This window comes from Apteryx rowi, unplaced genomic scaffold (assembly GCF_003343035.1).
Source record: "Apteryx rowi isolate R43461 unplaced genomic scaffold, aptRow1 scaffold_292, whole genome shotgun sequence".
NCBI lineage: Eukaryota > Metazoa > Chordata > Aves > Apterygiformes > Apterygidae > Apteryx > Apteryx rowi.
This window is the reverse complement of record NW_020449330.1, coordinates 656,806-680,289: the sequence shown is the minus strand read 5'-3', so window position 1 is coordinate 680,289 and position 23,484 is coordinate 656,806. Positions and strand designations below refer to the sequence as shown.

Here is a 23,484-nt window from a genome sequence, read left to right as displayed (position 1 = left end):
ACTTCAGTAGGATTTCAGGAAGTACAAGCTTGGAAAAGAAGATGGATAGAGYGCCATAAACCACTCCCATTAATAGATTTTGGCCCCTTGGATGAAGGTAGAAGAATGGTAAAAGTCTGGAYCAAGACAGTGATACTCAGTTATCATTCATTGATCTAATAGGAAGGACTGCTTCAGAGCACTCAAAGACAAGCAGTTACAGCTTTTTAAGGCATACAAAAAGAACATATAAAAAGGGAAAGGATAGGTGCGCCTAATAAGCCTGAGCGCACAGTTCAGAATGGCATAGGCGCTTATCAGGAGACACATACACTTTGACCTTCAGCAGTTTCCCACAGTTTTACAAATGCAATCAACAGGGGCTACAGACAGTCAATTCCCGCACACAGGAGCTTAATGTGTGCAGAACTGCACAGCGAATTCTAAGCAACCGCTGGGTAACATGAAAAAGAATATTTTTACATAGCAGGAAATTTGTGCTCAAAGAGATTAAAGAAACCAAATATGGAAAAACAAACCAGTCACAGGTTTATAACTAAAAACAACCCAGCCATCTCCCATTCCCTTAGGTTTTTTTCACCACTAAATACTCTCTTGTAACTGAAGAAGTAACTTCAGCCATAGATCGTAACATAGATTAATGTCAATACATTTAAATGCATGTTTTCACTGGTGAAAAACTTCATATCATATGTATCTATTCATTATTATGCTGAGCCATCTCATTAAACATCCCTACAGTAAACCCTGGCACTGACAGCAGAGATACTTGTGACCTTTGATAAGTTCACACCTCTTCGCAAACATGCTCATTTTTACAGCTTCCAACAAGACATGGTATTTTTATGTGAATCGTTGGGCATTTATTTCAAGGAGCAAGAAACTCTAAAGGAATTGATCAAAAGTATCTAAGAGAATTATGAATATGAAAGCTTGTTTTTACTCCTAAAATCAATGTAGTAGATGTAGCACCTGGAAATTAAATACTCATTGTATTTTACTGATTTTGTAGCAACATTATGAGCCTAGCTTACAAATCTCCTTCCCTCTCACTCCCTCCCAAACTGGGACATTACCTTCCTCCCCTGCCTTTGTGCATGCATGCATACACAATACAAACTCTCAATCCAAAATTATATTTCATTTCTCCAGTGTATTTCACTAGAAGAATTTAGCATTTTTCATACCACTTTATCTCTTCTCAATATACCCAACAAAAATTTCATTACAGCTTTCATAATTTTAATCATTAGCTGTCCTACCTTACATTACAGAATATTTTAGCAGAATGTTATTGCTCCTAAGTGCCTTAAAAAGCATCCAAAAGTAAAATAATATATGCAAATGTTATTTTTTCCAACCATAAAATGGTTGGCAGTATCAGAGAAGTGTCAAGATTGATTAGCTTCAACGACCCTTTGAAAAAATCAGTTGAACTAAAAAAATGAAGTATTTCTTCAAAACGGAGAGAAGTCACAGTAATTTATGCTTTAAATTTCCCACATCAAAAAGGATTGTCAGAGTAGAGCCACAAGAACAACACTGACAAATCAAAACATAACATTTCCTTGACTTAGAGTAAATACTGATCTTGAAACCAAAGAGAAAAATTACCTGCTGATGTGGGCCATACAGGTTTTTTTTAAACTTGCCTTGTTAAGCTAATTAGAATACTTGAACCAGCAAGGAGCAGAAATTTGACTCAAGYTCAATCAGTCAAAATATTCAACCTTCAACTCCCACACCATCCTTTCCATACTTAAGGAACCGTGGGATGCTTCCCAAATTACTTGCAACATTTGATAACATTCAGTAATGAAGTGTCCCTAATCTAAATGCTGTCTTAATTTGCATTTGCACATTGCATTTTCAATTTGCACCATATCATTCACCTCCTCCATAACAGTATCACATTTTCTTCTCACATTCTTCCGAATACTAAAATAAAGTCTCTCTTGCAGGCCAAAAGTGCTTCTTTATTCTGTATTCCTTTCCTCTTTCCCCCTTATTCTTCAACACCACCTCCACCTCTTCAATGTAACACTAACAAATGAGTTAAATCACTGGAAAGAATTAAACAGCAGTGGTGGATTTTGAATCTCTTAATGATTTCAAATCCAGACAGGATGCCTTTCGAAAGGTGCACTTTAGCCAAAGTCAATTTTTGCATTCAATGCAGGAGTGACAGAGTGAAATAGTAGGCTTATGATATACAGGAAGGTCAGAACAGATTACCCTTTAAATCTATAAAATGATAAATACTGTAGTATTAAAGAGCTGTAGAAAAAAATGACATACTAGATAAGTAGTCAGCATTCAAAACCGCAGTATTAAGCAACACACTGCAACACACATTCAAAAATCATCACAGAAGAGGTGGTATGAATTTTCATAAAACATTGTTAAAAGAGACAGGAATCTGCTGACAATATCATAGGGCCTTCCCAAGAACCAGGTTGAAAAGATGTCTTGTGAATTTGGCATTCCTATACACGACTATCACCTTTGTGCTCTAGTCTCTTGTCCTAAACCTCTTTTCTCTGTTCACTCCCCTCTTGACATCAGTCTCAGTAGTGTATTTACCCATTTCTGTCACAGCTATCTACAAAGCTTTCTTTTACAATGCCTCTTTTTTACAACACTGGTCTTAAACTGGTCTAAAAGCTGAACTTATTAGAAAGGCCCATTCAAAATTTCTGTCCTAGTGCTGGAAATAAGATAACATTTCCTTTCAGTCCATTAACAAAAATACATTTTGCATCAACACTCACTGACCTATCACAGAATCACAGAAGGTTGAGGTTGGAAGGGACCTCTGGAGATCATCCAGTCCAACCCCTCTGCTCAAGCAGGGTCACCTAGAGCACACTGTACAGGATCACATCCAGGTKGGTTTTGAATATCTCCAGAGAAGGAGACCCACAACCTCTCTGGGCAACCTGTTCCAGTGCTCTGTCAACCCCACAGTGAAGAAGTTTTTCCTCATATTCAGATGGATCTGCCTGTGTTTCAGTTTGTGCCTGTTGCTTCTCGTCCTATCGCTGGGCACCACTGAAAAGAGTCTGGTTCCATCCTCTTGACACCCTCCCTTCTGATACTTATACACATTGATAAGATCCCCCCTGAGTCTTCTCTTCTCCAGGCTAAACAGGCCCAGCTCTCTCAGCCTTTCCTCATAAGAGAGATGCTCCAGTCCCCTAATCATCTTTGTAGCCCTTCGCTGGACTTGCTCCAGTAGTGCCACATCCCTCTTGTACTGGGGAGCCCAGCACTGGACGCAGTACTCCAGRTGKGGCCTCASCAGGGCTGAGBAGAGGGSGAGRATCACCTCCCTCGACCTGCTGGCAACACTCTTCCTSATGCACCCCAGGATACCATTGGCCTTCTTGGCCACAAGGGCACATTGCTGCCTCATGCTGAACTTGGTGTCCACAATCACAATCTCTTACTGATGGCACTTCTTGCTTTCTGCTGCAGGTCATTATTTTCTTGTTACTACATCATTCTGTTATGTAGCATATATATAAATATATTCCAGATAGTGTGTTTATTTTTTAAAAAGCTTCAGCTTTTGGTGGCCACCATAAAAATCAACAGGCTAACAAGAACTTATTTACTTTTCAGGCTATATTGTTGGGGAACCTACTGGAACAAAAGCTAGAGAAAAGTAACAAATTACTACAACGCACAGCTGTTAAATTAAAAGAAATCTGGTATTTCAGCTGAGACACTAAATTTGTTCCACAAATGGCAGTGAAAATACCATGAAAAACAAAGACTCATGAAAACCAAAATGGTAATCTCATTCTGCAAATATCCCACATTCAATTCAAGTGAGGCTCAAATTTCAACCTGAAATGAAAAGCTAAAAGTAACAGGACTTTAGAAATTGCAATAAATACCTGTCTTGCAAACACAGTACTCCATCCATGAGCCATGACTTCTAAACTTTCACAGAGCTTTAAGAAGTTGCACTCTTTCTACACCCAACCTCACGTTAACTAGACATTGCAGGAACTAACAGCAGCAGTTCACAGAGATTTATACTTTACCAGAGATCATGTAATTCCAGGTCAGCATGCAATTTCCAAAATACATCAGCAAACTGAGGAATTACACATTTCTGCAAATCCAAACCAAGGAATTCCAAAATCTGGAGTATAACAGAATCCAGTTAAAAATGTGACTACTAATTTTGCCAGCAGCTTTGGCCGAAGTATGTTTTGGCTTTCAGTGTATATTAATGTAAACAAACCTCAGACCCAAAGGCTTAAGGCAGCTATAAAGATCCATTTTAGGATTAACCACTTGCTCTTCTATCTCCCTTTGTCAGAAAAAATGTTTGGGAGCAACATCAGGATTTGGGACCTCAAAAAGACCTATTGCCCTGAATTAATGATTTGTAAAGAAGCCAATGTGAGAACATCACCCAGTAGTACAGACTAATAAAACTCAGACTAGTACTGTATATATATGGGAAGAATGATGACTGAAAAGATAGTATTTTCCAAAAATCATGAAGTAGATGCATTATTTCTTCACCAAGGCAGCTATTGGAATTGAAACAGAAAGGCATACTCTCCTTTCATGCTCTGCAAGACAGAGCCCTTCCATTGTAAATCTGATGGAAAGCTGTCACAGCAAAGTTGGTGCTTTGAGGAGGACACTAGCATCCCTGTTTCAGAGATAAGGAAATGCTAATGTCAACAAAACATCAACTAATATTAATTTTGTTCTGCGCAGAGGTGGTTATGGAAACAAATAAAGTTGCTACAGTCTTTCAGCAACATCTCCCTAAAAAGCAGACAAGGGCAGAGATGTTTGTTCTTTCTCAGAACCAGTCAAACACTGAACAATCCCCAAGAGTGTCTTCCAAACCTCAGCTCATGTACTAAACCAATACACTACCAAGGCAGGGCACAGATCAGACACCATGCTCTTGCAGGYGGGAAGTTTCAGCAATCTTGTTCAGACTGGAAATGAACTGTAGCACTACTGGCTACTATTTCAAATACATCCTGATTTGTATTCCTTTTCCAGCATGCTCAGGCAGATCAACATTTCGGAAGTATCTCGGACATGCTCCTTCTCTTTGGTCTACCCTGCAGGTTGATAAAATTCATTTTATTACAATGATAGTGAGCTTAGCTCTTCTTCTCCAGCCTTTTGTCAGCTGCATTGCCTCTCTACAAGAAGCACACTCAATATTACCACAGAAAAATACAGTGAAACAGACTGTTTTAAATAATACCTTGTGGTCTTGTTCATGTAGGGGACACACTTGACAGAAATTATACTGCTTTTTTTGGTCCTCAGAGCTGTCTTTGTCATCTTCTTTCCCCATCAGCTTCCTGCACTCGAAGACACCACCACTTCTATATGCTTTTTTGAGGGCTTTATTAAGGCACCCCTCGATTTTCTTCAGACATATTTGCCAGATGTCTCATTCCCCAAGCACAGCCCTGTCACTCCAGAGAGGTGTGCACTGAATACACGGGGCTATGAGGAGCTGGCAAAGCCATACAGCTCGCTCCGACGAGAATCAGCTAGATCAGGATTTCCAGATGGGGGAATAAACAAACACACAGCTCTGGCAAAGGAGAGGAAAAGYTCGCCTTGAAAACAAGCTGAGAGCTACCAGAGGAGCAGCAGCATATAGATAATGAAAGAAAGGACAATCTCCATGTCTTCCCCCTCAGGCTGTCTCAAAGCAATTTATACCTCATTTACTTCGGATTCAAGAAAGGCTGGAGGTTATTACCTTAATTGCTTTGTTCTCCTTTCACTCACTCAACATAAAAGCCCTCTTAAGAGGATTTCCACCCCAGAGGCAGCTGTTTCTTTACCTAAGCTGGAGCGCAGAGGGAGCAGCCTAGAGCAGGTAAAAGACTCCTTCCCAGCTGCGCTTACGGGCTTTAAGGCTCTTCGCAGTTAGRACAAATCAAAATCTCACAGAAGTGGGGAGTATCAGCTCTATGTGACAAATCAGATTTTCTGCGATCACTGTCCAAATTCCTGGACAGTCAGCAGGTCACTAGCTGGAAACAGTGCACTACACATTTTCTATTTTAAAATACTAATTAAATTACAATTTGTACATTAGTGGTACTGCAATGAATTACCAGAGATTCATTTTGGCTAACAGCTGATAAATCATCACCAAAAACATGATTAGTTTTCTTTAATTATCAAGTGATTCCAGCTAAAAGTTACACATCAGATAGAAATTCAGAAGACTGCTCAAAATATTTTTTAAACGGTAGCTCCTTATGAGATGCTGAAAGTGGTGGGTGTGTGTTAGAGTGGGGGGACGGACCCGGAGTAACGATGAGTCTCAATATGAGTATGGTCGTTCTCTCTTTATTCAAGTTTTTACAGAGTATATATAGACAAGCAATAAGCATGTGCTAGCGATAGCTATATGATTGGCTTACAGCTTCTGTCCACGCGCCTACAGCGGATATATGATTGGTGCAAGGTTGCTGTCCATGCAGAGGGGTCCRTCGACATTTATGGAACCTAGTTCCATCCAGACTTGTTTACCAGTTTTGTGAATACCTTCTTTTGTAGTGCTCAAGGCCGCTGCAAGGAGCGCTTGCCTTGGCCTAGATTCCTTCCCTTACCCTGAGAACGGGATTGCTCATCCCAATCAGATCATGCCCTCTCTCGCTTAACCATTCCTCCACAGGTGTGTGCATCAGAGAAGACATCCACATACACAACTCAAGAGTAATTTTCCCAGTTTCAACTACAGACTGTATTGACAGTAGTCAGGAGACTCTGGATATGTATTTCTTAGTTGGTCTGCTTTATTACTATTTCAAGAAGTAGCATTTCCTTTGAAAATTAGTGCTGTATAATTTCAAGTAGCATTTCAACCTCAGCACTCAACATTTAGAAAATCATACGTCCGCAAATTACATCATAGTTACAAATACTTCCAACAGCCATCACCAAGTACGTACTCAGGCACTAACCATTTAAAAAAAAATTTTGCAGCATTTTAAAATTTACAGATCCTGTGTATTCAGAGAATATTGATTAAAACAAGGCAGTTCTAATGCAGAGAGTATTTGGGTCACCCACTCTCATCTATAAAACTACTGCAGTGTATTTAATTAATTAAACAAGTGATAAAAGCACAACAAAACTGCAGGTATTACTACAGGCTTGAGTAACCTACAAGAAGTATTTAACAAATGATATTTTAGTGAATAATTCTGAATCATACAATACCTAATATTTCTTGAAATACAAGACCATGCATCTCAGTCATTTCTGGTCTATTCAATCACAAAACAAAATGTTCCTCATTAGAGTTTGAATTCGCACCAAATGCTGAAACATTAGCATCTAAGTAATATTCTACACTGTCAACATTGTTCTGCACTGCAAGAACCATCAATCTACCAGAAATATCTTTGCTAAGGAACAGGTTCAAGACTTATGCTGTTAAACACGGGTTTCAAAGCACTTCAGTGCAAGTTAACCACAAAAGCACATTGCAAAATAGCCTTTTCTCATTAGGACAGAGCACCTACTGCAGGTTCTGCAGAGTGGAGACGACTTGCGAGGCTGCTTCAGCTGGGATAAGGAGTTAAGGCTTTTTTTTTTTCTTTTTTTTTTTTTTAATTAATACTCACAGAACAGGCTTTTCAAAGAGCTGTAACTGTTAAATGTTAAAATAAGTCCCCTACACGTTTGGCATTCTTCTACACTGGATTCTTATTTACAAAAAACACAAAGGTCCATAACAGGTACTGTCAACCTCAAAAATGCTGTAGCATCAACAGTGGTTCAAACACACATTCAGATGGAGACCTTTTAAGAGAAGCAACCCCCTGCACATCAGAATTATGTACTCTTTACCCTATGATGCAGAAATCTACAACACATGATAAGGGCAGATTTTAAAAATAAAATTTGTAAATGTCACTTTCTATCCAGATTTTAAATGAGATTAAAAATATCTGGCATGATCATTTTATGCTGYACCCATTGCTTAAAGTATATATGGCAGCCACATGTTTGAAATCAATAGCTCACCAGTAACTCCCAGAGACAGAATTTTAATCCTGTAGATTTCCCATTTCTCCTAAACATCACAGGAGGTGATACAAATATCTGGAATGCTGCCTTAAAGGTGCAAGAGATCCAAACATTTACATCAACTTTTTCATACCCTACAGAAGTTTCTAATAAGCCTCTGTTATACTCCATCACCTAAGCAAGCAATTCAAGAATGTTTTACTTGAAAATAATGATGCCAGGGAGTTGAATATCCCTGTAATCTCAAGAGCAAAGGTTGTCCAAGAAAACAAAGAAATGATTTTGCTGAACCCTGTACCCTGTCCCTGGGTTTAGCACCGTCTCTTTGTAGAGCATACAGAAGCATTCCAGAATGACAATATTTTTAAAATTACATATGCTATAATAATACTGGATGTCACCACCACTGTTAAAAAACAAGTTCTGGTTGTACCTAAGGTATTGAAATTGTAGGGAAAAATATGATTTCTTTAAAATTTTCCATCAGCTTTGTGGAACGTATTCAGAGTTCACTCCTGAGCCCAGACTGAGACTCTACCAGCAGGTTTCATTTTCATTCATGGTTGATGAAATATTTTTTCATAATGCACAGCGTTCTGGAAGCACTTTGGCTAATATCCAATGTAGGCCCACTTCACTTGCGTGCAAATATTTAATACTTCATATAAATCATTACTCGCTGCAACTCAACTAGAAATACACAAGCACGCTGGTACTAGGCCTACACCCTAAGGCACTTATGTCCTGTAGGAAGGATAATTTATGGTATATAGTGCATCACAGTATTGACTTTTATTTAACTTAAAAATAAACAGCTTTGTGTGCTTCCTTTGCCAGGAGGCTAGCGCGCAGCCTGCCCGCAGGGGCAAGCATCCTGTTTCCAGCTGCCGGCCAGGCCCTGCACCGCACCGCACAGGACACTGCCACCGGCCAGCTGCGCGGCTCCATCTCTTCCCTCCTCTGAACATTTGCTTTCTTTCCAGCTAGCAAAAAAGCACCAAGGAGACAAAGTCACCTGCTTAATATGAATTAACATGTAAGCAGCAAAATAAGAGCTAGTAAGAGGAACCAAAAGACATTTCACTGAGAAGCAGCAATACATAAACCCAAGATCAGTCAGAATTTACCTCATGACGTGGAACTGCAGGAGATCAAATTTGGACAGAAAAGCCAGTGTAAGAGAAGCAACCAAGCTGAATCACAACTCTGAAAAGTGATTTTGATTTATCTGTATAGTGACAGTTTTCTTCCCAATATCATAGAAGAAAAGTCTAGAGAACTATGGCCTCGCTTTGGTGCATACTAAACTACGTTCCCTTGATGTATTTTCTGTACCAAGGCCGCGCTACAACAAGCCACCACTTTCTGCGCCCTGGCATAGACTCCGCATCATTGCTGTTTAGGGAGATTTACCCTTATCTGTTCTTTCCTGCTTTTATAAACAAGTATATACCCAGGTTGTACTGTTTCAATTGACAATGTTTACAAGCCTGCAAGAAAACTTCATCATATCTAATGCTCTTGGATTAGAAAACAAGCCACCTACATGAGACAGAATCATGACACACAACGTAATTTCTTTCCGCAGCCACCGTGTTCAAGGAGCAAGCCCTGGGAGCCTGCAGCCGAGCTGCATGGAGTCTGCCGCCCTCTGTGCAGGGCCGTGCACTTCTGCAGTGCTCTGCACAGCCAGGACCCACTGCAAAATTTTAGGGGGCCAAAAATTCAGAGATAGGGGAGCAGGGAGGGCATCACAGCAATCCTACAAACTCAGTAGTTTAATATCCTGTATTCTAAAAAAGGAAGTTTGACAGCAGAAGACAAATCTGACAGTATGCGATATTTCTAACAAGGTGACTAAATTAATGAGCAAACAAACAAAAAAGAAAACACTACTGTAGGCTTAATCTTTGTTCTCAGACGAACAGTGCTTAAAGTTTAAGAAATACAGCCTTTGCATTTGAAAATACAACAACCAATTTCAGAAAATTAGCATAAAAAAAATTTGTAACCAGGGAATGCTCAAAGTCTTTACAACACCAATATGGTTAAATGCACTTGAAATGAATAATTTCCACAATGTTAACAGAACGACTAAATAATACTGTATATTTGCTAATTGCTCTATGCACACAGCTGACCTTCTTTTTATGCATAAGAACACTGTACTTCTAAACAARTCCCATGACTTATATCACCAGTTTAAAATCCTAACATATTTAAGTAAAACTCATAAATAGGACAGCTAGTAAGCATGACTTACCTCTTAAAAAAAGAGCTCTAAAATTAATACCAAAATTGTAATATCTGCCAAGATCTTTCACCTTATCCAAGGTTCCAAGGTTTCATTTTTTATGGCAGTGTAGAGAGACCAAACTTTTGTTTTATATTTGTTGTCACAAAAAAAATGGAGACAGAATATGCATGTTAAGGGGGGGGGGGGGAGAAACATTTAAGAAAGGGAAAGCGTGGAAGAGGTCTGGAAGTCGTGCAGTTAACGAAACTTAACAGTTGACTTGTCTCACTCCACACCAGGACCTAACTTTCCTTGCCAGGTTAGGTAACGTAACATGGACGTTTAACAATGACAAGAAGTTCCAAGAAAGTCACACAAATCTCCTTCTACTCCATCAGCAGTTTAAGTGGCTCATGCCCCTTCTGTCTAGATCCTTTGTACTCCGGTACAGAGAATGGTAAGCGCAGCCTGTGATCCAGGAGTCAGCGCACGACTCTCCCACGCAGGGATGCTCAAGGCCCGTGTTACATTTCTTAGACTGGAGGTGCCAAGAGAGAGACAAAGATGAGGAGGCGATGGTGTGACTACAGCAGCTATCAGACCTCTGGAATGGCCCGCTAGAAAGGTTTCTTCCTCTACTTCCATATTCACCCCTTAATCATACTGCACGCTTTTTATTTATTAAAATGCATTGCCACTAACTGAAGAAAATTGTGTGACCTATGGAATTTGCACTAGGCAATACTTGCAGCACTCTATGGCTCAAAGGGGCACTAAAAATTCTGCACATCAAACCTGAACATCTAATTCTTCCCTATTAGAATCCATTACCTCTTAGTAGCTTAACCAGAACAACAGTTTCCGTCATTTTCAAAACCTGAACCTGAATGGAAAGTTCCCATTTACAGAAACATGCTGAAGTTCAATAAGAGCAGTGGGACTGTTTTGCTGTCAACAAAGCAGCATAATATAAGAATACTAAAGTTGCAAAAATCAATCACACAAGTTAAAAGTGTCAACACAAATTTAATTCATCCTTCTAGGGCATATTCCCACAATTAGATGATCACACACCAACTTTTCCACCAGATTCCTACCTTATTTAGTACACAGAATAGGTAAAATAAATAAATAAATAACTGATCCAACTGAGAGCATACTCCATTCTCTACTCCTAGACTCTCTGCAGCATTCGATACTAATTAATGCACTTCATCCCAGAAACGTGGCAAGGATCCAGCACACTGTGCACAAACTGTTTTCCGAGTCCTTCCTGGAAGGACACTCCAACATACAGCAATAGCGAAACTGCACTTGTACTGCTCAGTCCCTCATTTCTCACATCCCAAAAGGACTGATTCTCTCTCTCCAGTTCTCTTCCAGTTCTTCATATGAACTGGTCTACTTTAATGCAAAAATAATCCCTTCAAAACTTTTATCCAGAAAATAAGCAAATGGAAAAAAATATAAAGTTATCAATACATTTTTACATACATAAAATGTGGTGTTAAGCTATATATGTAAAATAGTAAAGATGCACAATTTCTGAATCTTCCTACACAATTTCTATCACGTTCATTTTTATATTAAAACATTAAAAGACAACATTTGGTTAGTCATATAAACCTTCGTTCTTCTATTTCTATTGAAAAATAAACCATAAGTTGAAAGCATTTCACATTTTTATCAACAACTTTCATGTTAACAGAAGTCAATAAGCACCACACTAATGAACGCATCAGTCAAGATCAGTTGCCAGTTGGGCACTGCATGCTCTTCATTTTGGCTTTCTAACAGTTGCATCTTTCACAATAGTGGGCACTGATGTAGGAGATTATTTAAATTATATCTAAATTCCTAATGATACAAAACTTTCAACTTTTAACTTCTAGTTTGCAACTGCTTAGAAGAATAACTAAATATTTCATCATTTTGCGTTTATGTATAAATGGCTTCAGATACGTGGTCTTCCCGCACTTGTATAACACTTATGGAAAAATTAACCCGTAGTGCAGTATATCAACACTAAATCACAGAAAATTTCTGACTTACCTGAGCTTAAACCAACCTATAAATATTTAATGCTGGAAAGCTGTTAAAGGGTTACCCACTGAGTTTCAAAACTTTGAATTGAAAGATTTTGTCTCCTCAAGAGAGGAGACAGCATGCGGGGGGGGAGAGATTAGGTTACTGAACAACTATTCATTTTCAATAAAGTCAGCTGATAAACTAGTTTATAAGCTATTTACTAAATACAAAAGGAAAAATGCTGCTTATAAGTGTAGCAAGCGGGCTGAGTAGCCTAAGTTTATGATGAATGCTCTATGCTGTTAAATAACAGCACAGAAAAAAAAGATTTAAAGGAGGAGAACGCTCCTTTTGCATGCATGTAAGTTAAGAAAAACACCTTGCTGAAGCACATGGCCATTTCACTTGCATCTCTTTACTACAGAGTTTTAGTTGTTGGGTAGGAGAGAATACACAGAAAAGTATAACATACACTTACCAAATTCACTTTTTATAAGTGCAAGAAAACCCTTACTATAATGTTGTATTTAAAGATTAAATAAAAAACAACATTCCTCAGAATGAGGAACCCCGAGATATAAAGCTACTTGCCAAGGGAAAAAAAAAAATCTATATGAATACTTTTAATAAACCTTTATAACCATGCTTTACAAGAAGTGTTCTCTCTCCCTCTGTGAGTCTCTGTGTCTAAACATCTTGTTAAAAGGAAAAAATTATGGTTGGAGGGTTACATTGTYGTAAAGATCATTTGTTATGAATTGTATTAGAAAGCAGTGCATCATGCATTGCAGTGTGGTTCCCAGTGTCATAAACTGCAGCACCCATCAAAATGACTAAAAGTTGCAGCTATTTTAAGAAAGTACAAGCAAAGTAGTAAGTGAAAAGAACAAACTGTCAAAATTTCCTAGGTATTCAAGTTGTTATTGATAAATTAAAGCAATTATGTAGTTGGTCAAGTGGGTATTCTTTTAAGAGCAAAATTTTGTCTTTTTTCCTCCTCCTTACTTGGAGTCTGTCCAATATAAAATCAAGATTCATGAGCTTTACTATAATGTACACTTACCAGTTCTGGATTATCTCTAGCTTCCACACCAAAAACATTCCGTCGTTTCACTGTCAGCAAATCAAGATCTCTAGCATCATCATCATCTTCTTCAAAGAACTGCATGGAGTCTGCATTTGGAACCCTGCTTAACACAGAAATTTCCTTCTCCTCTTYCTCCTCGGATACCTCTTTCAATTCCTCCTCAGACTCACCATCACCAGTACCTTCACCGGAAGAAGGATATTCTTCAGTTTCTTTCCTTCTGTCCTCTTCATTCGTTTTGTCAACAGATACCTTTCCACTGAAATTAGTTCTGTATTTCTCTACTTCTTCTTTGCTTATTGAGGAGCTGATATTTTTATTTTGCTTTGTCTCTTTCAAGTGATTCATCTCTTCCGCTGTCACATTCACAGATAATTGTTTCTGAGCTTTTTGAAGAAATCTCACACGGGGTGCCACCGCAAGACCAAGTGATCTAAAGTATGAAATTAAACAAGTAAACTACTCTGAAAGGTTGACACAAAACAAAATTTTACTAAAATAGAAGCCCTCATCAATGACTCAAGTGCTTTGATTTTAATTATAGTAATTTATATTTATGCATTTTGACCAACATATTTACAAAACAGATTTTTTGACACACAATAGGATATTCTACCTTGAAAATGCAAGTGAACATTGGGAGAGAAAGGAAGATGAAATAACAGAGAATAAAGCACTCAGATTAGAAAACCTACCAGTAGAAGACAGCAAACAAACAACCTATAAAGCTAAAAACAGGAGCAAATTAAATATGATTTATAATGTAATAGGGTGGAAGAAACACCAATACAGTTTTGTATTGAGGATACACATACGTCATGTCAGGGACTGAGGAAGCACTGGTCTCTGTCATTGCCCCCATCACTATCTAAACAAGCACAATATGGATGGAATGACTAATTGTAGAAAAAGCCAAGAGCTTTTTGTCCCTTGTCTGTCCCTTGAAAGAAAATCTCACCTGCCTGCACCCCTTCACAGTAAGACGTGTCATGAAGATCAAAGCAACTATCAAAGCCAACAACAGTATTATTTCACCCAATTATTCATGACAATTCAAAGTCATATTAATACTCCAAAAGGGACAAAAATTAGCCAAAAATAAACCTATGTAAATATTATACAGGAACAATACTGGAGAGCATTGCATGGGAGCAGATATTTTGTCTCCAACTAACAGATTGTTTAAAAGTAGTTGACTTCAGTAAATTTAGTAATTGCCCACTATTGTAACACCTGACACTGCCAACACAAATTCAAGAGCAATAGTAAAGTCTCTTTCTAATTTAATGTACCTTTCCATTTAGGGAATAAAAAAATCTGGGAGGAGTTTGGTACTGTATTAGAAAGACACAACACAGGCCAGAGCTGCATTTAAAAATACACAGTACAGAACCAATAGTGCTCATAACACTCAGAGCTTGTATATATGCTTAGCAAATGGGCAAAGTACTTAACCAATTAAAATGTCTGTGATAGATACGTAACAGGAGGAGAGAACCAACAGAAGGTGGCACTGGTAAAAATAGACATTAATAAATATAAATAGACATACATATAAATGTACATGTGTATACACACACATACACACACACAYATATATATGCAAAAATCAGCCTCTTTCAATCCAGCCTGTTGGACAGCTATACACCACCTCCTCCTACAAATGCTGCCTGCTTCCAGTACACAGCATTATGCCTTCTACCTACCATACAGCTCGGAATAAAGAAACCTGAATTGTATCACAGTTAAAGAATCAACTAGTGGAGGCTCTGAAAGAAATGTAATTAAAAACAGACCCTGAAGCAGCCAGAATTTTACTGCAGAGTAGCATGAGCAGACTATAGGCCCTGGAGTCTCCGAATTGCTGAGAGCAGCCAATGGGATGGAGCAGTCAACAGGAGGGGCATCGTGCTCAAAAAGTAACAAATGCCCCCAAAAAATTACCCAGTTAAAAAAATAACATGATACTGTTTCTCTTCAAGCAACTAACAGCAATAGTACTTCAGCAGAGCACTTAAAAGCAAACAGATTTTTTTTTTTAATTGTTCCAGGTACGTTTCTATCCAGTACATTTTSTGCATTTAGTGAAGCGTGCTGCTGAGAGGATTTGTACACAACACATTTGGGAACTGAAAAGGGAACAACAAGCAATCTTAAACTTGTGGTAGCGTTTGACAACTAACACTAACTTATCACCTTTGCAACGAAATTGCAAATTAAAGTTTGGCCTATTGACTAACTGAAACAAAAATAGACAAAGTAGATTTAGCAGTTCGCTGCAGCAGCTGGAGGAGATGCAAATCAGGAATTGAGCCTCAGTACCAGGCACAGTAAAATACGTATAAAGAGATTATTGCAACCTCAATGAACTTGCAATCTCTTCTGAAGGGGAGTGAAGTGGGGAAAAAAATTACTTGCAAGAGGTAAATAAATACCTTTTCCCTTTCCAGATTTTGTAACCTTCTTCTACACAAAGTATAGCTTTCAACTGTTGACAAAGTACTACAGAGGATGGTTGTATAGCACCTATGTAATCTATGTTCATCTCTTTCTCATACACAGACCCACGTACGTATGTACATCAGGTTTTGCGTTTGCAGCATTGCAAACTCCCCATTTTGTCACTGCTTTACTTTCACATCTCCAAAGCTAGCACCAAAGATCAGGATTATGGTTGCAGAGAAAATCTGAAAAGGTGAAGAAACTCTCTTCTGTCTCTTTAGAGGAAAAGTTAAAACAGGCAAGTCAAAAGAACAGCTCATAAGAGAGAGGGAACTTCAGCGCAGCTTTGCTCATTCAAATACGAAATCCTACCCACCAGATTGCTGATCGGCACTGATGGCTTCCTTTAATAATTGCATAAAATTAGTTATCAGTTAGAGTTCATTTTTCCATACTGTTTAAAACACTGCCAAAAATGACCAATGTTATCAGAATTCAAGTGACCTCTGAACCAACAGAATTCAGCTCTTGGACACCTTAGACACTTTTGGGGAGAGGGGTGGAGGAGGCAGGGGGTCTTTTTTTTTTTTTAAAGGATTGAATGTTAAGAAATTACAAGTAGCTAAGCTTAAATAAAAGCTGTGTACAAACAATCCCCCCAACATTTCTTATTATATAACTTCACAGAGAAATATCAGTAATTTGACTCATTATTTGTTCTTTTCTACAGTATAATCCAAATTGAGAATCATTTTGGAGATCATATTCCACTACTGCTAAAAGTTTCCTCATGTTGTAAGATTCTGACAGTTTCTTTAAAATTTATTCCTGTAGTCATTTGTCAAATCTAGAGTTCAGTCATAGTAAAAAATGTCAATTTTCATTTATTCATTAGCTGCCACTCAGACTACAATCCTGCTCAAACTGAAGTTACAGCTATTCTTCCTCTGACTTTTAATTCTAGCATATGCAAACTCTTCTATAATAAGAAATATGCAAGATTTTCTCACAAGGAAAGACAAAAAGCAGACAAATTATTTAGTGGGGTTTGTCAAATTCTAACACACAACACTAAACATACTAAAACCACAATGCAGTCCTCAGACTATGACAGCCTTAAAATGACAACACAAACTCAGCTGACAAACCAACAATCCATCCTATTGCAAATTTGGGTGTGAAATGTGATGACTTCTTTGGAGCAAGCACCAAAATAGATGTTTAAAACAACTTCTAAAAGCAATGCTGAAACTAATTAATTGCTTTCTACTATTAACAAAAGCATAGTTGACACACAGAGCTCTCTTCATCAACGATAACTGAAATGGCCAGACATCACCGGTACAGTAATATTGATGAGGGAATTGATGGGCGAGTGAAGAGTTAACAGGACTGAAGTTTGTCAATTGATATGCAGAAGAACTGATAGCACAAGAGCTGACSTGCRCAAAGCTGCTGAACAGAGGACTTAACAGGACTAAAGTCGTCTACCAACCGATATGCGCAAGGACTGACATGCGCAAGGCTGCGGAATGGCAGCATTAACAAGACTGAAGAGGTCTGCCACCTGGAATCTGCACGGACCGCCGGGGAGGGGAGAAGCAGTACGGAGGTGTTGTGGTCTTGCCTCGCTAGCAGGGTCCTCCCGAGCAGACAAACAAACAGTCCTGTGATTGTGAAACTCGCAAAAGTCAGCAAAAGCAGTGTTTGCCCAGAGCCCCAGCCGTATAAAAAGAGACTTGGGAGCTAGGAGAGTTTGAGCAGGGACGGGAACGTGACCTGATCATCCTCTCCGGCTGGACCGTGAGTATCCCCCCCCTCCCCTTTTCCTGGGACGCTGGGTTAAGGTAACTCCTCGAGGTTGAGAGCCCTCTCACTAGGAGAGTGAACAAGAAAGCTTTCAAGTAGGGATAAGCAGTTCTTCCAATTAATAGCGCAGTAATCGACGGTTTCAGGTTATCCTTTCTAAATYAGTAACTGATGGTTTTGTGTTATCCTTCCTAAATTAGTAATCGCATTATTTTAATGGATGTTACTAATCCAAGAACTTGTGTGAGGAAATAAACATCTTTTTTATTATTATTATATTACTGTCTCAGTCGTTGCTATCGAACCTTCATAGCATGACAGCGTGACAGGAATGCATAAAAGTAACTGAATAAGGCACAATGCTCAGATACCTCCTTCAATTCACAGCAGATTGACCATGATTTTCAGGAAATAATTTAAGAGTAAAACAGAAGGTCTGCAGAAAGGATATTATAGGGCTTTAAGTAGAATATCACTTCTGTTTGCTACTGAATGAGGGGGGAAAAAAAAGTAAACATTTAAAAAAACTAATTCAAATGAATGGTGCATCAGACTTAAAATCTTAAAATGATGCCTTTTCTGAGGTTTGTTAACAAAGATGATCTTGGGTATGTTAGCATTAACAAAGTAATTTTGATATCCCATTATTTAGATTGTGTCAAAAGCTGGACATAGCTCGTAACTCTTTAAAAAGATGGAGTTTTAGACACTCATAGCAAAATCTGTTCTTGCACAAAATGAATTAAACAGAAAATTTAAGACCATTACAGTCTTTTAAGTGTCAAGAATATCCTACAAGATTTCCAGTTCTATTTTGAAATATGAGCTAGTTGTAAAGGATCTGTGGTCATTTGTGCCAGAGAGCTGATACACAGCAATTTTTACACAAGTTAGTTCTTCACTCTAATACTAAGTTACTACATTTACTAAATCGAGGATATATTCCATTAGTGAACTTCTTCAGAATGTTCTGAATAAAAATAAATAAWTTTTTWAAAAAAACACTTCTGTACAGCATAGGGATTTTCTTTACTACAGAACAATGATTTAAAATAGCCCCCAAAAGATTAAATACTACCAGAAGCCATTTCAAGAGAAGAAATGCGTATCATTTGCCTTGCAGTATACATTACATTCACATTCAAAAGGTTTTCAGAAGACAAGATGAGCAAATATTTGTAAGTAGGAGAAATCAAATCGACTGAAGTGATACAAGTCTGAATTAAACAGACATTCCAGATGGCTCTGATTAATAAGCAAAATGAACAGAGAAATTGCTTTTGCTGTGCTACCTATTTGATTAGCTAATTTCAGGGTAGGATCTTACTCATGATGAGCAATTGTGATTACTACACTGCGCTTTCAAAAGTCCATACTAACATCCGTAAGGAGATAATCTGCTATGTTTACGTTTCAAGTAAGAAACTTTTACACTGAAACAGCTCTTAATCCTCTAGAACAAGAGGACAACAGAAGGATCTAGACTTGGAAGAAAAAAATTAACTAAGTAAACTAAGTATTCACAAATCAGAAACTGGTTATATGCTTTTACGATTACCCTTGTTTGAGGCATTTAGGCAACTATTTAAAGGGACCAAACACAAGATTAATATACATTCAGAAGGAAGTCAGTGGAGTTTCACTAGTGGCTATGACCTGAAATCTTACAGTGTAACAGACACAAACCTGTCTTCCTCATTATAATGCCTATGATGTTTCAAATAGAAATTTTTAGCTACCATACAGCTTTGTGAATGAGAACCTGGCTTTGTCAGACAGACAGAAAAAAAGAGAAAAGGCGTGTGTGCGCACACAGGAGCAGGTAAGCAGAGTTTCTAAATTAAGTTGGTCCTTGAACAGATACAGATTCTATACTCAAATGTCACCAAAATCAAGTGAGAATATTCCTCTTTAAACAGGTAATATTTTTTGCTCCTGTGCCCAATAATTGAAACCCATATCCTTCAATAGTTAATTCCTATACTTTGGATGCACCTAAGGTGAAATAAAAAGAAGCTACTGACCTAAATACAAACACTAACATTTATCACAGAAAAAGACAGTTGTATTATTTTCCTGATCTCCCTTGGCAATGACAAAGAAATTCAATATACCAAGAGCAGCTGAAAGCTATGGTGTGCCTGAATAGTCTGGATCAATTTTAATACCTGCCTCCATGGCTGGTGTCACAGCCAGGATTTTAGGTGTTATGACCACAGAACCTTCTTTAAGGAACAAGGGCAGCTTGTTCATCTTGTCAGGGAGAAAGAGGACACGGCAAAGATGCTCTTGCTCTGCTAGCTAACAGGCTTCCTAACCTAGTGAGGAGGCTTTACACTAGGTTCATGGAAGATGGAGACAAAAACTCCAAGAGAAACGGAGGAACAGGGGCAAGGAGGATGCCTGGAGGACAGGCTCTCACATTTCCCAGAAGGAAATGGCATGACCAGGGACCCATCTGAAGAGGCTGCACACAGATACATGCAGCCTGGTCAATAAGCAGTATTCATTAGAAGTATGTTCACAGTCACACAACTGTGATCTCACTGAGGCCACAGAGACACAACAGGATCGCTTGCATGGCTGGAGAGCTGCAGTGGATGAATACAGGATCTAAAATAAGGACAGGCAGGAAAGACAAGGCAAGGCTTGCCCTCTGTGCACAGGAATAGCTCAAATGCCTGGTATTCTGCTAACATAGTGGGTGACAAGCTGATCAAGAGTTTATGGGTCAGCATCAGAGGGGAGGCCAACAAACAGGATGTCATGGCTGGCATTTGCTACAAACAACCCAGTCACTTAGAAGAAGCAGATGTAGCTTTCTTTAAACAATTAGAAGAAGCATCTCCATTGCAGGCCCTGATTCTCATGGGATACCTGAGCCACCTTGACATCTGCTGAAAGTGCAACATAGCAGGGCATAAGCAACAGATTTCTAGAGTACATCACAGATCATTTTTTCCAAGTTGGCTGGGTGAGCCAACCATGGGATGCTCTCTAATGGAATTGCTACTCGCAAATATGCAAGCACTGCTCAGGTAAGTGATGGTTAGTGGCGGCCTTGGCTGCAATGACCATGAGATAATGTAGTTTAAGATCCCAGGAGAAAGGAGGAAGGGGAGTAACAGAATAATGACCCTGAACTCTAAGAGAAGACCCTTCAGCTTGTTCAGGGATCTGCATGGCAGAATCGCATTGGAGACTGCCCTGAAGAACAAAGGAGCCCAGGAGAGCTGGCTGATCTTCAAGGACGACCTTCTAAAACCCCTGGAATGGTCCATTCTGATGGACAGAAAGTCAAGCAAGCATGGCAGAAGGCCAGCATGGATGAACAGACTGAACTCAAATATAAAAAAGTATTCAGAAGGTAGAAATGCAGCAAAAAGACAAGAACCAGTGGTTGTAAGTTACAATGGAAATTTCAGCTTGATACAAAGAAAAATGTTTTCATTGTGAGAGTATTTAAACACAGCAGGAAAAAAGTAGAGACTTTTTTTTTTCGAGGAGCCTGGGGCAGAGAAAGGGAAGTACAGGGCAGTGAAAAGATGGGCCATGAAACAGGAAAGGGACCAGATGATCAGGCGTGCAAATCCTGTGACAGGTGCTGTCTGGGAATACCTGTCTGGCAGCTCTGCACTTGCTCACAACAGCTGGAGCAGGGCAACGAACCAAACCTGCTCTTCTGACCATGCCGTAAGGGTTGGGGCTGCACCCACAGTCGGGGGACCAGACTGGGAGCAGGGCGGGTGCCCTCCCTGGTCCGCAAAGGAGCAGACAGACATGGACAAACAGATCCAGTATCCTGATACTACCGTGTTGGCGCCCGTTCCAGGCCTGATGGCATCTGCAGACACCCACTGCTTCGTAATGCTGGTCTGTAAGCAATACTGGTAAATTAGCTGGGTACTAAGTTGTGTGTCTCAGACATTTCCCAAGTAATTTTATCTCTGCCTGCTTTCTTTTATCCTCTCTGTACCAATGCACAGCTGAACAGAGGAATATGCTGCCTTCCTCCTCTGCTCTTCCTGGARGATATCAGGAAAATCACAGAGAAAATTACCTGCCTTAGCAGCCCCTTAGGGCACTTGCCTGCTCAAATATACACCTGGAGACCGAGATATATGCCAGCATTTAAAAGAATAAAGTGCCTGAGGAGTAAGATATTTAGATTCCCTGCCTTCTCTTTACCTCGTTTCCTATGCAGGAGATGAGAGCAACTAAATTCCTTTCCACCCTGTTATTTGTTTACATTTGTTTATGTTTTCAAAGCTGTCTTTTGCAATGAAAAGACAAATTCATCTTCTATTCTAAAGCTGAGGCTCTCTTTGAAAAAAACTTAAAAGGCTGGCTCTGTAAAGGCCAGCACAAGGCCTGTGCAAGTCTTCCTCCCAAAAATTAGCCTTGATAGCAATTTGTTATGAGAGGGTACTGGATAGAATACTAATGTACAAAAGCTTGAAGGTGATAAATCTCTAGAATATATATCCATATTTACATACAGATATATATTAAGAAAAAGACCACTCCTTTTCTGCAGAGACTCAATGAACAGAGCTGAAGAGAATCTCCATGCACAGATATGCCATGCAAGAGAGCAACAGAAACAGTGGGCAATTGCCTCACAAGCTGAAATGCAAACCTGACAGGCATTAAGCGGCCTGTTTTCTCTGCAGAATTTTTAGAGAAGTAACATGCATCAAGCAAGCAATAAATCTCTGCAGAAAGGCTGAAATACTTTCAGGAGAATACATGAAGAAGGTAAAGGGAAGAAAGGATTCTTATTCTACGTTTGCCCTGAATTTGTGAAGACCACATATAACAGAGCTGCTTGTGAATGCAGAATTCAAACATATCAGACCACTAGGGCACTGCACATTTCAGACAAGTTAAGCTGACTGATCCACTATATCACTATGGCATGTGCATTGAATTGAAAGCCAGGGGACGGTAGGGTGCATTTAGGTAGATTAACAGTCTGGAGAGTGGGAAAGAAGAATGCCAGTGGAAAGAGTTCACAGAATTTCTGAATCATCTCCCAGATTTAGTATCTTCTGATTTTTTGATTACACTTCCATATATTTCACAGTCCTAAATGTCTCCTTCTCTATCTAAAAACTTCATTTAATTTCTCCCATTTTAATACAGAAATGACTTATTAGTACTTGGCAGAGTTGGGATTCAAATTTTCTTTCATGAAGGACCAAATCTTGGCACCAATGCCTAAGAATGACTGATCTGTAGACTCTTCTGCCTACATAAATATCAGATACTAGACAACACATCATGCTGAAATCCAGAGAGACACACTGGGATTCCTTAAATCAAGTACTACCACCACCTACTAGATGGTTTGTTAATACACTGGTGAAATTTGTGAGCACATCCCACTAAGTCTTAGCACATCCCTCTAAGTCTTAATCTTCTTGAGAAGTCTGCCACTATCCCTTTTACTCAGCACAGTAAGGCTTGTTCAAGGTTTTGTGAGTTCTCCATTTTTTAAAATTCTTCAGTTCATAAAGTGAGAACACATTCTTTTAGAACAGGTCTATATAGTTTAAAAAATAAAATCGTGTTAATTACTGCACAGCACACAGACCAGGTGTTCTACAGTCGAGTAATTTGTCACATTTTAGTTCATTGTGCCACATGTTGACAAGCTTGAATATTCAAGTCATATCTGTATGAAATTCCAGAGACATGTAGAATTAATTTATCATGCATCTTTGAGCACCTTTCTGCTCCCTTCTGACTACCCTATCTCCCATGAGATTATTCTAAAATTTCAAGTTTTAAAACTGTCTCAGATGATCAACATTTTTCAAATCAACCTGTC

At 38.9% G+C, this 23,484-nt stretch overlaps 1 protein-coding gene across 1 annotated transcript in view; it reads right to left on the bottom strand.

The window, feature by feature from the left end:
* Positions 1-23,484, bottom strand: part of DDX10 (DEAD-box helicase 10) — a 136,278-nt gene that overhangs the window by 71,797 nt on the left and 40,997 nt on the right. Inside the window, exon 13 of the mRNA XM_026069369.1 lies at positions 13,377-13,833. Coding sequence (XP_025925154.1) covers positions 13,377-13,833 — 457 coding nt within the window. The remainder of the gene's footprint in view (positions 1-13,376; positions 13,834-23,484) is intronic.